Source organism: Fusarium proliferatum (assembly GCF_900067095.1).
Source record: "Fusarium proliferatum ET1 genome assembly, contig: FPRO_scaffold008, whole genome shotgun sequence".
In the NCBI taxonomy this organism is placed as follows: Eukaryota; Fungi; Ascomycota; class Sordariomycetes; order Hypocreales; family Nectriaceae; genus Fusarium; species Fusarium proliferatum.
Genome location: NW_022194797.1, coordinates 477269 through 492010, shown reverse-complemented (window position 1 = coordinate 492010; position 14742 = coordinate 477269). Strand labels below are relative to the sequence as shown.

The following is a 14742-nucleotide window of genomic DNA, read 5'->3' as shown; positions in this document are numbered from 1 at the left end:
AACGCCATAGAAAGTCAAACTCTCACTATCAATATCCCAGCACTTAAACGAGTGACAATATCCCTGCCATACTAGTTCGATCCTACACTGGTCTTCAAAGACCCATGAAGACGCAAAAGCGGATTCTCAATCCCACTTCCAAGCACATCGAATCCCCGCGTATCATCACCGTTGATCTGAGCTCTAATCAAATCCCCCAAGCGCTGACGCAATTCTGGCGTAAGCTTGCCATCGGTCACTGCTAGACCCCCTAGGAAGTCGCTCAGCATGTTCATGAGGGGGTTGAGAGATGCTTTCAGGCTGAGCTTCAGACCGAGCGTCTCAACGAGGTCGTTGATGATGTCGAGGAGCTCTTTGACGAGTTCTTCAACGAGATTGAGAATGTCGGCGCGTTGATCGCTGGTGAGTTTGAGGTTCTTGGTCGTGGAGAGTCTAGTTAGGGCGCCAGAGACGGCAGCGCGGATTTGGATGATTTCTTTGATGGCGTCTGTGGTGCCTTTGTTGCGAGTCTCTGTTCCGGCTTGAACTCTGAGGAGTGTTCCATCTGATAGTGTCAGTACATATTGTGCTTATGAACAGAAGGACACATACTGATTCTGTCGCCTCGGGCGGTGATCTGAGCAACAAGACTATCCAAGGAATCAACAAGGTCCTGACCGTTCTTGAAGCCGGTCGACGAAGACTTGAGCAATCTCTTTGAATGAGTCGTCTTGGGCTTCTTTCCAGATTTGGTCTTCTTGGTAGAAGTCTTCTTCGATGTCTTTTTCTTGGGTGTAGCTTTGGGGGACCGCTTGACTTTTACATTCGTGGTGGCGGTTTGTCCTGCTTTCTGCTCAGCGCGAAGAGCATCGAGGTCGACTTTGACACTGGGAAGGCCATTGTAGGGAATAGTGTCTATATGATGAGATGATTTCTTGACGAGGGCTGTGCCTGAAGCCGGTGCAGCAAAAGCGGTGCTCACGAGAGCTGCAGCGGCGATGAAGAAGATTTTCATGATGGAATTTTCGACGATATAGTAGACAATTTTGTTCTGCGTGGTATGAAGATCCTGGTCCAATACGAAGGCGAGTCGCAGACATTTATAAAATTCCTTATGGCCTGAAAACTCAGAATAAAGTTGGGATTTGCCTCATGCGACAGTTGAAGTTATCGCATATTGTCGATCTTCTGATCAATCAACCATCATATCATGAGATGACATAGCATCGTCGTTGAACCAACGATTTATTCAGAGCCACTGACGTGAATTGCGTTCTTGCATGAATATCTGCTATGGGTTTAAAGGTTTACAGTTTGGGGCTGGTATGAAGTTACCGCGAAGAGATACTGTGGCTTGCTGATCATGCCTAAAGCCCCAGCAATCAAGACTGAGAGGGTCCTTCGACAGATCCGGACAATTTCGTCTCGGGAATCAGTGCGTCAGTTCCTGGTGGTCCTGGCAGATCAGCAAATCACAAGGGAGTGATGACCGTCTAGAGTCAGGCACCATCGTGGTCCCTTGGACCCTTCATAACTTTTGTTCAGCGAATGACGTCGCTTGAAGTCTGGTTTCAACGAATTTGTGTATGATCAACCAACATCTGTAAGACTATCACGGGCTCCACCTTTCCTGAATATGTGACACTCAATAGACTTGTTCTGTTTCATTCCTGATTCTCTTATGGCATCCAAATCCAGCGTCTGGGATCACGGTGTCACGATGACACAGAAGGACGTTTCAACAGGAGCCGTTCAGCAATAACGTCGCAAATGCGACAAAACCAATCAGATAGAAAAGATATTAAAATTCGATGCTCGAGTATCATAATACATATATAGTCAGAGGTCTTAGGAGAAGCATGGAATAAGTTCATTCCGTGAGTGAGTGCAGGGTAACAATTCCATCCGAGGTGGCCCACCAACCCCACCACCTTGGAGAAGAAGAAAAACACGTCTCCACAACATTAAAGCAAAAAGCAAACATCGCGAGGACGTGCGCAGAGCAAAAGAAAGGGTCTGGCCGGGGATTGAACCCGGGACCTCTCGCAAGCAATGCTGTAGGGTTTTCCCTAAGCGAGAATCATACCACTAGACCACCAGACCGGTCAAGTTCTGAAGAACTTGCTGTGGATTACTGGCTTCCGTGGCACAAAATTATAATCATGAACTGCAACAGAAAGAAGTAAGAAAACTAAATAACTCAAGACTTAATAATAACTATGTCGCTCGTCTCTTTCAAAACCGCTTTGTCCTAGTGCTTAGCAGAGACATGCATTTCGTTACATAAAAAGTCTAGCATGCGTCTTAGATTTGTTTTCTCCATTAGAGTGCATAAATCTAATGGCACCACGTGTCAATCACAGATGTAACGCTTACGCCAAGGGACACAAGTTTCTTGTAATTAAATATTCATTTCAATAAGCTATATACGTTGGGAAACACACTGCTTCATCACACTGAAACTCATCTACATCTGAAGATGAACCTGTGTGACGTATGTAGAGAGTCCTTTTCCTGGACGGCCGCTAATAAGCGTGATCCCTCCCTCCCCAGTTCAAAGAGCCACCACCTTACTCAACGAGACTGGATACAGGCGGTTGAACAAGGCTGCAATGTCTGTACATTGCTACACGACGCGCTTCCACCTGGAGTCGCTGCTCACCTTGAGAAGCTTGATCTCGAAACTCGGAAGAACATAGCCTGGCCTTTGGAAGAGTCTCTCGATTCTTTCCTGATATGGATAAAGCTCGCTATTTCTCATGAGTCTCCAAGTGTCGGGATCTGTTTAGAATTCAATGCTGCAACGAAAGGTTCGGAAGGCCCGTTCCGAGAATCAACCAACTTGGTTCTTGTGCAGCTGGATCTTGACCATGGCTCCATTGCGAGCCCTGTGTCGTTGCGAGACAGTCCTTCGAGCGACTCGCGTACTGCTTGGGGTCTGATGAAACATTGGATCAGTCAATGCAAGCAAAAACACCTAGATCGCGGTCTACGGACTGGTGTCGCAGGACTATGGTACCCAACTCGACTACTCGATTTGGGACACCCCGAATCAACAAGCACGCCACGGCTCATTGAGACAGCTTTCAGCTTACCAAAAAGCCCTTCCCTAACGCTCAGCCACTGCTGGGGGAAGAAGCAACTGATCTGCGCCACGAAAGAAAATCTGCAAAGTCTGTATAGCGGCGTCTATAATCTACCGCAAACATTTCAAGACGCCGTCGTTGCAACGAGAAACTTAGGATATCGTTATCTCTGGATAGATAGTCTATGCATCGTGCAAAATGATCAGGAAGATTGGGCTAGAGAAGCAGCTCTGATGCACAGAGTGTATACCGAGGCAGATTGCAACCTTGCCGCGGCAGCGTCACGAGACAGCAGTGGAGGATTGTTCTTCAGACGCCATGGATTGCACGGCCAATGTGTCGTGAAGAGCGTGCGAGGAGACGTCATTGACATCTTTGCTGACCAAGACCTATTCCTGAAGGAAGTCAACCGCTCCCCTCTACAGACGGTGAGCGATTCCCCTAATTTTGTAACAGCGTACTTTCGATCAGATTCTGACAATCACCCAGCGTGCATGGGTTTATCAAGAGTGGCTGATGTCGAAAAGAACAATCCACTTCGCCAAAAGCCAGGTCTTCTGGGAGTGCGATCATCTTTGCGCTTGTGAGGTGTTTCCTGATGGGCTTCCTAATGCCATCAGACACGACGGAAAAGCGAAGTTTGCAGAGGACCTTGACAGCGCAAAACATCTGTTGAGCCGAGATATGAAAGTAAATACAAGTGGTATTCGTCCAGACCCGTTTCAGCTTTGGTCAGGCCTCGTTACCCACTATACCTCTCGCGATATGACAAAGTCGAATGATCGATTGCCCGCCTTGTCCGGTATCGCGAAATGGCTACAGTCGCATCTCGGAAATCCTGGATACCTGGCTGGGATTTGGAACAACAGCGACATTCATCGCCAGCTCGCGTGGTACACATACAATACGAAGTATCCAAGGCCGCAATACAGAGCCCCGAGTTGTTCATGGGCATCAATCGATGGCGGCATATTTTGGTCAAATGCGCCTGCCATATTTACTCCCCAGTCAGAGATTATCGACATCTCGACCACTCGTGGCAGCAGTGATCCCACAGGACCAGTCACTCGCGGTCATATCCTGATCAAAGGCAATATGGGCCGTGTACAAATCATTGATCACGAGTCGCGCCCGGTTCTGCGCAGAGAGGACGATGTAACAGAGAGTTATAGGCGTTATGTTACGTTCCGCGGATTTGATGTCAGCGGCCTCCAGTTTGGCCTGTACTACGTACTGCTCCTTGGCACAGAGACCATCCAACCCCGTAAGATACACTCCTCACCTTCGGGGAAGGACTACGTTTCCGATACCTATTTAGTTCTTCGACCTGTGATTGGAGAACATGGTGCCTTTGAGCGATGTGGGCTTGTCGACGAGTGTTACACTGTTGACAGTGAACATAGAACACTGACAGACAGAGGACCACGGAGTAGACAAGATATACCCTGTGAAGAGTATGTTGAGCATGAAGGGACTTACAGGATCCGTATAGTCTAGAATCTGAAGCATGGGGTTATTCATACGCAAAGCATAGTGATGATAAGAGCAGCCAGGATGGTTCAAAGCTAAGACGACAGCTGAATAGCATGTCTTGCTTGCTAACCGAAGATTTTACTAGCGCAAGGGATATACTGGTAGAGCTCCCGGGGAAGATATCAGAAGTGGGCATGAGGTTTTGGTGACTAGTCGTTAGCAAAAACGGGCCCCCCATTCTTCCAACATGGGGCATACGTAACGATACCACTAAGCCTTCAAGCATATTGATACAAATCTCAAGAGGTGTCAGAGGTATGAAAGTTAATGTATATTTGTTAAACGAGGAGTAGTCGTTAAGGAATATAAGACGAGATATGGGGATACAGCGCGCAGTATTGGATGCAGCGAGAGGATGAAACAAGCAAATCATTGAGTATACGAACTCTGGGCCTGAGATATGCAAGTATTTGTCTATCCGTATCATAGCAAACACCGAGACATCCACATTACCCCGGATTTTATCACCCACGATGACATTTACGATCCAGCCAAGGATATAACCCAGATACCAAGCCGGATACCGATCCTCTAGCACCGAATGTGTCTCATCTAGACAACTATTACCAGGTAAATCATCACCTGCTTGCAGATCATGGCAGAAATTGCCCATTTCAGATATCCACGATCGATCTTCCCCGACCACCACAAACATCGCTCCGACAAAAGCAAGCCCCCAATCAAAACCCATAGGTGACAAATCGCACGAATCACAGTATCAGGACTTCCAATACTCACACGGCTGGAACTCTGTACTGCGGGGGCTCGACCAAAAAAACTAACCTCAAAGCGGTAATTTTAGTCTGATATTCCTTCTTCATCACCGAATTTGTGAACGCCTCATGGACTATACTAAGATTTGAGATCGTGCCGGGTCTGGAACACCTTGCTTGCGGGCGCAAGAGAATCTGGGGTATTACGTTTTGAGTTGACATTGGGGCTGTATCGATGATGTGCCTGTAGCTTCCTCGGAACTCTACCTATCAAGTCGTTAGATCCGCGTCATACTACTTCCAATATACAGTACCTAGCGATGCTTCGTGTGTTTAACCGTTAGCTTTGTTATGCGAAGGGGGCGTTTCCCCGCAAACTTTAGGTTTGCCGACGAGCTGGGCCTCGTGGCATATACAAGGCGAGCACCTCGCTCTTCATTCTCCAGGATCGCCATGTTCAAGTGAATAGCTCTCATCAGAACATCGCAATGACAGAACATACACATAATGTCCAAGGCGAAGGCCATCTTCGGCCTCGCCTATCGAAGATCACCATGGTAGCCATGACCTTTGCCATTCTCAAGTGTGTCTCTCCCAACTTCTCTGCCCAAACCTCGTTCTGATGTGAAGTCCAGTACTTGGATCTGTCTAGCAGGAAGTCTATCTATCGTTCTTCCTTCTGGTGGATCTGTTGCATTCTTGTATGGCTTTATCTTCTGTGTGTTGTGTAATTTCGCGCTGGCGGCTAGTTTGGGTGAGTTGGCGGCGATTTGGCCGACTGCTGGTGGGCAATATCATTTCCAGTGGGCATTGACTTCTGAGAAGTGGAGGAAGGTCATGGTGAGTTTGGTGATGTGCGATTTCTGGGAGAGTGTTGACGAGAGCAGAGTTTTGCGGTTGGTTACATCAATATTTTTGGATGGCTGACCCTCGTGACGACTGAGGGTTTCTTCGCAGGTTTGTGATTCTGCATGGCCAAGACTACGAAAATTGACATTTGTAGCACAATTCATCTCGGCAGCATGCGTCGTAGCATCCAACGGAAACTACGTCGTAGCAGCGTGGAAGACATACCTAATCTTCATGGCCGTCCTCACATTCGGGACTCTCTCCATGACCTTCGGCAACCGAATCCTGGGTGCCTGGAACAATCTCGCCCGTGAGCATGCCGAATCCCCTCTCTGCGAGTTCCAACTGACTTTGTAGTGTACTGGTCCATTCTCAGTGTTTTCGTCGCCAGCGTCGTCCTTCTATCGACATCGGACAAAACCGACCCCGAATTCGTCTTTGCGACATTTGCGAATGAAACAGGCTGGAACGACGGGATTGCGTGGATCTTGGGTCTTTTGCAGTCTGCGCTGTCACTTATCGGATACGATGCTGTGCTTCACATGACGGAGGAGATGCCGACGCCGTCACGGGATGCGCCTTTGGCGATGGTATACGCTGTTGGCGTGGGGGGAACTACGTAAGTCAAACACCGACTCAAATAACTGTAAGCTAACGGAGCGGCAGTGGTACAATCTTCATCCTCGTCATGCTCTTCTGCCTCACCGACCTCTCCGGAATCGTCGCAACATCGACCGGCATGCCTATCGTCGAACTGATCCTCCAAGCAACTGTCAGCCGTGCGGGCACCACGTTCCTCACGCTCATGCTAGCAATCTGCTTCATCCATGGGACCAACGGCTCGATTACCAGCGCCTCTCGACTCCTATACGCGATGGCTCGTGATAAAGGCACTCTGTATCACGAGTACTTCAGCCACATCCATCCTAGATGGGAAGTGCCTATTAGAACTATTGTTCTTACCTGGGTGTTTAATGCGATCTTCGGGTTGTTGTACCTCGGACCGACGGTTGCGTTCAATGCGTTTATTTCGAGCTGTACGATCCTGTTGAACATGTCCTATGCCATTCCGGTTGCGACACTTATAATTCGAGGGAGAGATACTTTGACGAGGTTCCAGAGTGCAGATACGCCTTGGAGGTTTGGAAAGGTTCGAGGCCTGATCATCAATTACGTTGCCGTTCTTTACGTCTTCATCACATCAATTGTAGGTCATCCTCTCCATCAACACTGCCAAGCTAACACTTTTCTAGTTCTTCTGTTTCCCGCCCGTTCTACCAGTCGACGCTAGCTTGATGAGTACATCCCCCTCTTCCCCCTTGTTCTCTCGATCATGAGCTGACGACGGGTTCAGATTACGTTTCGGCTGTCATTGGCATCTTTGCCATTTTCCTGACAGGATACTGGGTCTTGTACGGAAGGAAGACATTCCAGGGTCCGGTAAGTTTCATTTCATGCTTTCTGGGAGTATAGCTGATCATTGTGACAGGATCTGGATGTGATTCTTGGAGAAAGACCTGACATTGCCGAAGCCACGGATGAGTTGGCGAGGGAAGAAAAGAAGGTCGAGAGCTCAACGTAGTGATGTACAGTATCATAACGGGCTTTATATAGCTTCCATTTAATGACTTGAATGAATCTTTGTGATGAAATTGCTCCCAATCAGCCATCTCCTGTAATCGGCAGCATATGCATCTTGTGCCGAAAGCTGTCGAGTTGGGGTTAGCGGAAGTGCACTGTCTTTCATTGGTTTATCAAATTCCAGCCCTCTCAGCGGATCGCTCCGCAAGGCCTAGCGAATCTGCTTATCGCCACTGACTAACACAATGTTATCCACAGCTTTGCCCTCCTCGGAACTGTACCGGAGCCATGTCATCTCAACAGTGACTCAATCCGACTGTGACAACTCAAGATCTTATACTGTAGTGTCAGTGATCAACTACCGAGCCCTACCAACACCTAAACCGTCTTCAATACGACGTAACCTCTCGGCCATGCGGAGTTGTAAAGCCGTCTCCAACAAATCACAATTTAGCTTACCAATTCCGCGGCTCCCGCTAAACCAATCTTATCACCGTGCCCTCTTAACTTCTGCGGGGAAGCCCAGTTCACTTTCACTTCAATTCTTATCATCAATCGCCTGAGCACGTTTTTTCTCATCTCAAACAACCCCATAAACTTGCTCACACCCTGTATAAACTCACCATGGAGGAGCCAGAATCAAGCGCCAGGTCCACCGCCAAACGGAAGCTCCCCGTCAGATCGAGATCCGGATGCTTGACATGCCGGACCAAACACGTAAGTCGATTTCCGGACGGCGGATGAGCGCGACTGATAAGGAATAGCTGAAATGCGATGAAGCAAAGCCAGAATGCCAGGTTTGTATATCGCGAGGCGTTCAGTGTGGAGGGTATCAACGCGGTTTGAGATGGTCTACCAAGCATGAAAAACCAGCGGAACTCGCCGACCACAAATTCCGAACATCACCAAAGCAAACCTGCGGTACCAAGAAGCGCCGAGGTAGACCGCCAAAACGACAACTAGACACTACATCTACTGCATCCTTCACCACCGCTGGTTCAGTCTATAGCTCCAACGATGCGAATCAAGGAGTTTTTGGCGAATTTATGTTGAACACACAGCCTTTGGAGACCCAGCACGATGCTCAGCTCGTCGAATCTGAAATGAGTCCAACAGATGACTTCATATCTCAATTGCCCCTCGATCTTCCCGTCGAAGGTCTTCCGATGCCAGAGTTTGAATGGACGCATGACGCGCTGGATCTAACAACACCGACATTTGATAGCTTTTCTGATACGAGCACCGACCTCGCTCTATTCCCAGTTCATCAGAATTTCTCGACATTATTCGTTCCTCCACCAATAACAGATCTCCCAACTCAACTCGTTGAATACTGGTTTCGCGATATCTGCTCTTTGTGGTCGCAGTATGACTCACCGACAAACTCGAATCGCATGCTAGCAACAACTTTATGGTCAACTTCGGAAGCTGTATCGACCAGTTTGCAGAGCATGTCATCAGCGTATCTCTCATCCAAGATGCCGCATATGAAAAAGACTTCTATCACCATGATGAAGAATGCTACTGATGTCATCGAGGCGGAACTGCGCGTTGTCAAAGCATCACCGAATCTGGACACCGTGCCTATGGGTCTAATTTACGGGTTGTTCTGTATAGGCACTAGCATATGTTGGCTGAACGCAACCCAATTAGGCATACCGTTTCTCAGAGAAGCAAAAGCTCTTCTTCACCGGATAAACAAACAAAAACGGCGCCTGTCGGAGGAAGAGCGGAAGTTACTAAACATCTTCAACAAAAGCTGGACGTACTGCGAGCTACTACTCTCCGTCGTCTCAGATACGAATCCATATATAACATACGAGGCTGAAGAAGTCGAGGATATCAGCGCCGACGAATATCCAACAGCTGTACCAACCGAACCAGTCGTCGACGACATGCCGCATCCTTGGACGGGTGTTTCGAATACAGTATCACGACTTCTGACGCAGACGTTGAGACTCTGTCGTAATTACAGATATCACGTCAAACACCCTGGACCTTTTGCGACACGCGATCACGCTACTGCGCTAAATATGATTGAAGAAGCCAAAACGTTGGAAGAAAAGCTTCTAGGTTTGGACTTTGAGTCGGCGCCTGCGAATACCGAGACGGGAGACCAGAAAACACCATGTCGTCACCTAGTCAATGTCGCTGAAGCGTATCGCCTCGCTGGCCTTATCCATATCTACCAAACTTTTCCAGAGCTGGTGCTTCTGAGGTTACCTGATAATCTCTCCGGTCCAGCAGATGCTCACATCCCATGGGAAGAATGCATCACACCACTAAGTCTCCGTCTCACAAAACTCATCGAACAACTCCCCGCAGACTCAGGTAGTAAGATGACTCAACCCCTGCTCTGCATCACCGCCAGCACCGGTCTACGCTTCGAACCCTCCAATACAACCTCCAGCCCCGAAACACAAGGCCCTCTTGCGACACCGACACCTTTTGACCTCGGAAGCACTGAGCATTGTGGGTTATCAGATTACATCGGACAGCTCATCCAAGCAGACGAAGATATTGAGCGACTGTCTACTTCTACTGCTACGGAGTCGCGGATGAAGATTGTTGAGGCGAGATGTTTTATAGTTCGGAGGCTTGATGCGTTGGAGGCGCTGCTGCCGCCGAGACCGATTGTTGTGGCGAAGACGTTGGTGCAGACGATTTGGAATGAGTATGATAAGGAGAAGACGGGTGCTGTGAGTGTGCATTGGATTGATGTCATGGAGGAGAATAACTTGCGGTCGTTGTTTGGATAGTGATAGCCAGAATCAGAACTCGAAATTGACATTAAAACTTCTTCTTACTATTCACCAGTCTTTATGTAGGAATGTGTTGAAGCCTGGCTTTCCAAAATGCGCAATATTCTGTTTCTACGGCCTCGCCACGAGACTGGGTAGCATTTATACCATGGTCTTAGGGATCACTGTTGAGCTTAAACGTGTTGAAACTGAAGTCTCTATATTAACTCATGTTTCTATATACTCCGGCCAATATAAGCCCGAAAGTTCAAGATTATATGCTTCGAAAGTAATGTCCCCACTATTCCCCAGTGATTCCAGAGGTCATCAATACCTCGTCAAAGCCACTGTCACTTAGATGGTTCCGAAACCAGCACTAGCAGCAAGGCCAGTGACGGAAGAAACAGGCTTAGCCTCGGCACCCTTTCCACCGAAAGAGCTGAAGAAGCTAGAATCGGTGCCTGACAGAGAACCAGAGTTGTCATACTGGTTAACCTCGCAGACGTGGCCAACACCGCTGGAGCAAGCAGCGTTGGCGGAGGCATCAGGGCTGGCAAAGATGGCACCGGTAGATCCCTCCTCGATAGCGGCCTTGACGTCCTGGAAGAGGTTGCCCTCGGCGAGAATCTTGGCTTGGTCGCTGGTCTCGAAGGCGTGGCCGGAGTTGTCGGACCAGTAGTTGTTGACGGCGTGGAGGACGGTATTTCCGGCGACCTTGGGGGCGCGGCCGGAGGTCTTGGTGATGTAGTTGTTCTTCATGGTGATCATCTGGTGATTGTCAGTATAAATGGGAAGATCAGGGATGGCTAGGGCTTGGGACTTACGTCGCTGGAACCGGTGAAGTACATGGACCAGTACTGGTGTCCGTCACAAGTAGCAGACCACTGGCTCTCGCCGTTGATGTGGTTGTTGGTGATAGAGACTCGGTTATCAGCGTTGGTGCCAAGGACGATGTGCTGTCGGCCGATGTTGGAGGTTGTGACGTGATCAATCCAAACAAGATCAGCTCCATCAAGGGTAATGGCGTCTCCGCCCCAAACATACTGAGGGTTCAGTTCAGTAATATGGATGTTCTGAATAATAATATTCTTGGTTCCCTTGATGTAAAGACCCTTGCCCTTGATAACACCATTCGCACCAACACCAACAATCGACTTATCCGAATTGACGATGATCGGGTTCAAGCCCGCCTTATCGTAGCTAACATCGACCTTGGGGGCATCAGGCTGATAGTTGTTACACCAATCATCCTTGTTGATAGCCGTCTGGCAGCCCGAGCCCGTACCCCAGGGCGCACAGCCCTGCTCGGACGCAGTGCCCTCGGTACCGGTGAAGTCGAACTCCTGGTCGAGCAGGATGACGCGCGTGGTAGAGTCGCCAAGCATAGAGACCAGCTCATCGGTTGACTTGGGGTACGCTCCCTCGGCACTACCGCCGCCTGTGACTTCGGAGGCGAATCCCTCGGGGGTGCCGGTTACGCCGGCGGCGGAAACGTTGGAGACCAGCGCGGCGACGGCCACGGAGAGAAGAGAGAGAGACTTCATGGTGAAGAGAAACAAAAGAATGTGGAAAAGATAAAACAAGAAACGAACGAATGAAGAGCAGAAAATGGAATAGAGAGGTGAGTTAGTGGGAAGGCATTGGTGTATTTATCTCAGCCAGCTCCTTCTCTCGCAGGTGTTACCGTAAGCGGCGGAGAATATGTCCTCCAAGAAATCTTCCAGAAAGAAATGGACCTGTTTTGTCAACTTGAAACTTGAGACAGGCCGTATCGCGACCTAGCTGTTAGCATCCCGACGACGCCAAGAGTAGGTGGAGGTCATTATTGGCGGACTTTTGGCGTCGCTGTTTTATTCCGTGGAACGTCGGCAGTATTTTGGGAATGTGAAACTTGGTGACATGGTTGAGCTTGGGATTAAAGGGTTAGTCTTTTGTGGGGAGCGTGTTTCAATGATGTGAGTTGAAACGGAGGGATCAAGCTTCTTTAGCTTGATGCCAAGTCTTGACAGAAGTGACGATGATCCAATTGTAAGACTGTCTGAGAATATTGAGCTATATTTTACTAGAACAATCGACTTGAGCCGCATTTCATGGCTGTTTTTTACACTTCGCCATGAATCTTTTCAGTAAGGATTGAGGTTGGTGAAGGCGGAGGCGCATCCTGCTTACAACAGTGGGCCAGTAGGAGGTTCGCCAGCACGGGCATTTGTTTACGCACCACGGGATAGGGTTATGCTTATCCTGGGAGCGAAATACGATGAAACCTGGGTCAAATAAGGCTATTGGTTTCACTTAAGAAGAAGAAATCAGCTCATGACTCTCGATGCTTTATATCACTGACTTGAATGAGTCGTGGACCAAGTGTGCAGGAGCTGAGACGATTTTCACTGAAGACTACTACTGCTCTTTGCGACAGTTGCCCAAGGCATTTGTCGGTCGCGCAGCTTACAGTAAGGTCGATGCAGTTCCTCTTGATGCCGAAATTAATACGCGTATACTCCATTGATGAGCGGCAAAGGGAGACGAGCCTTGGAATTAATCCGGATATATCCTTCTCTCAGCCTCAAACACACGCATTGGTGCGAAAAGGATGCTGCGCAATCTAATCTATCGGATGGTAATTATGATCAGCGCGGTGGATACATATTACGAAGCCCGGGATGTGGCTCTCCCAGTATCTGACCAAAGTGAAGATGGCGGAATGATCAACGGCCAGAATGCTTTTACCGGCAAAATTTAATGATAAGAGAAGAGGCCATATGTCTCACGTTGTATGCCGGCTTGGGCCCAGAGTCAATCGAGCAGCAGGACACACAGCAATGCATTTATGCCCAAAAGCTAGATGCACCAGGTCTCTCAACACCGAAAGCCACAATATACTGTCCAACCCGACGACAAGACGTGTTTGTGTTTCCCTCTCGTCGGCGCTCGTATAGCACATCCTCTTCTGTTGTCCAACCCATCCAACTTTGTGCAAAACCTGCCGCCGTGAGGATCTTGGGTATCTCTTTGCACTCAGCACTCTTATAGCGATGCATGTGACCATGGGGCTTGTCACACTGCTTCCGCGATTCCGATCTCTTGCTCTAGAGGCATGTCGTGTAATCCAGATGATCCGGGATGCCCAGACCGCCTCGACGATCTCTGTCCAAGCCACGACAGGAAGCGCAGGATTCGAAATCTGCAGTGTTCATGTCTCGGCCTGGAATATGACGAGGCTAGTCTTCTCCGGAAGTCAAAGCTCGTACGATCATCTCACTTGGAAGAATGAAAGTTTACCAGCCCAAGTATTTCAGACAGGCCGCATTTCACAGACACCGTACAACATCCTATAGATCCATCCCATCGTTAGCTACAATGCCAGTTATCCAGCGTACTGCAAGTTCAGCTGTGTCATGGTGCACACCATTCTTCCTGCCCTTTTACGACATTCTAATCCATCGCATCTCCGTCCCGCTGATCTGGCGCTGTTCTTCCAAGAACAATCTTCGTCCTCTCTTCTCTAACAACTTCTCAACGAGACATGTTGATATTGGCGTTGGAACCGGTTATTTCCCCATACGAGCGATCAAGGACACCAGCCGCGACCCGAAAGAACAGCAACTGACGTTGGTAGACTTGAGCCAGCATGCTCTTGCAACAGCAAGACGACGTGTTCTATCAAAGTACCCAGAAGCACAGGTTGACTGTGTTCAGGCTGATGCCGTACTGCCATTGCCAGAGTCTCTTCAAGGCCAAAAGTTCACGTCCGCTTCTCTCTTCCTCGTCCTACATCACTTGTCGCAGCCAACAGCCAGCAAAGCAAACGCCATCGCCAATATCAAAGGTCTCCTGACCAACGACGGTGTTCTAACTGGTTGCACGGTGCTGGGGAAGCAGTGGGAGAAGACTGGGGAGGGATACAGGGTGAAGAGTGAGGAACCACTTGGGAGAGCTGCCGCTTATTTGCTTGGGTACTGCAACAGACGAGGTGGATTTGACAATTGGGAGGATGATCCGAATGTACTGGTCGAGGCCTTGGAGGCTGGGTTCGAGGAGGTTGAGACGAGTGTTGTCGCTATGATGTTTGTGTTTAGGGCCTCCAAACCGCGTGGCGGAGGTGCAATTGCGGACAGAGGCTAGTGAGTGACGGGCTGTTATCTCAACAATCGACATGTATGAGCTGTATCACCTACTCTGTATAATCACATGCCCTGAAAGAATACGCGCACGCTCTCCACCTGCTACAGAAACATGTCTCGTCTTCGAATGGGAAGAGAG

At 49.0% G+C, this 14742-nt stretch overlaps 6 protein-coding genes and 1 non-coding gene across 7 annotated transcripts; 4 read left to right on the top strand and 3 right to left on the bottom strand.

Annotated features, from left to right (window-relative positions):
• Positions 1–71: 71 nt before the first annotated feature.
• On the bottom strand, positions 72–994 carry FPRO_13860 (uncharacterized protein; the record flags this gene model as incomplete). The annotated part of the gene is made up of 2 exons (XM_031218822.1): positions 72–544; positions 592–994. The coding sequence occupies 2 exons, from the start codon at positions 992–994 to the stop codon at positions 72–74; spliced, it is 876 nt and encodes a 291-aa protein (XP_031084642.1).
• A 997-nt stretch (positions 995–1991) lies between these two features.
• On the bottom strand, positions 1992–2082 carry tRNA. The gene is given in 2 exon segments: positions 1992–2027; positions 2047–2082. It is a non-coding gene; the product is annotated as a tRNA-Pro (tRNA).
• Positions 2083–2458: 376 nt separating this feature from the next.
• Positions 2459–4562, top strand: FPRO_13859 (uncharacterized protein; the record flags this gene model as incomplete). The annotated part of the gene is made up of 2 exons (XM_031218821.1): positions 2459–3493; positions 3555–4562. The coding sequence occupies 2 exons, from the start codon at positions 2459–2461 to the stop codon at positions 4560–4562; spliced, it is 2043 nt and encodes a 680-aa protein (XP_031084641.1).
• Positions 4563–5799: 1237 nt separating this feature from the next.
• On the top strand, positions 5800–7742 carry FPRO_13858 (uncharacterized protein; the record flags this gene model as incomplete). The annotated part of the gene is made up of 9 exons (XM_031218820.1): positions 5800–5894; positions 5947–6151; positions 6199–6268; positions 6315–6470; positions 6518–6779; positions 6827–7367; positions 7414–7459; positions 7515–7600; positions 7650–7742. 9 exons carry the CDS (start codon positions 5800–5802, stop codon positions 7740–7742), a joined length of 1554 nt encoding a protein of 517 aa, XP_031084640.1.
• Positions 7743–8365: 623 nt separating this feature from the next.
• On the top strand, positions 8366–10500 carry FPRO_13857 (uncharacterized protein; the record flags this gene model as incomplete). Its single annotated transcript, XM_031218819.1, has 2 exons — positions 8366–8458; positions 8506–10500. The coding sequence occupies 2 exons, from the start codon at positions 8366–8368 to the stop codon at positions 10498–10500; spliced, it is 2088 nt and encodes a 695-aa protein (XP_031084639.1).
• Positions 10501–10836: 336 nt separating this feature from the next.
• Positions 10837–12026, bottom strand: FPRO_13856 (putative pectin lyase precursor; the record flags this gene model as incomplete). Its single annotated transcript, XM_031218818.1, has 2 exons — positions 10837–11250; positions 11307–12026. The coding sequence occupies 2 exons, from the start codon at positions 12024–12026 to the stop codon at positions 10837–10839; spliced, it is 1134 nt and encodes a 377-aa protein (XP_031084638.1).
• Positions 12027–13839: 1813 nt separating this feature from the next.
• On the top strand, positions 13840–14604 carry FPRO_13855 (uncharacterized protein; the record flags this gene model as incomplete). The annotated part of the gene is made up of 1 exon (XM_031218817.1): positions 13840–14604. One exon carries the CDS (start codon positions 13840–13842, stop codon positions 14602–14604), a length of 765 nt encoding a protein of 254 aa, XP_031084637.1.
• Between the last annotated feature and the right edge of the window lie 138 nt (positions 14605–14742).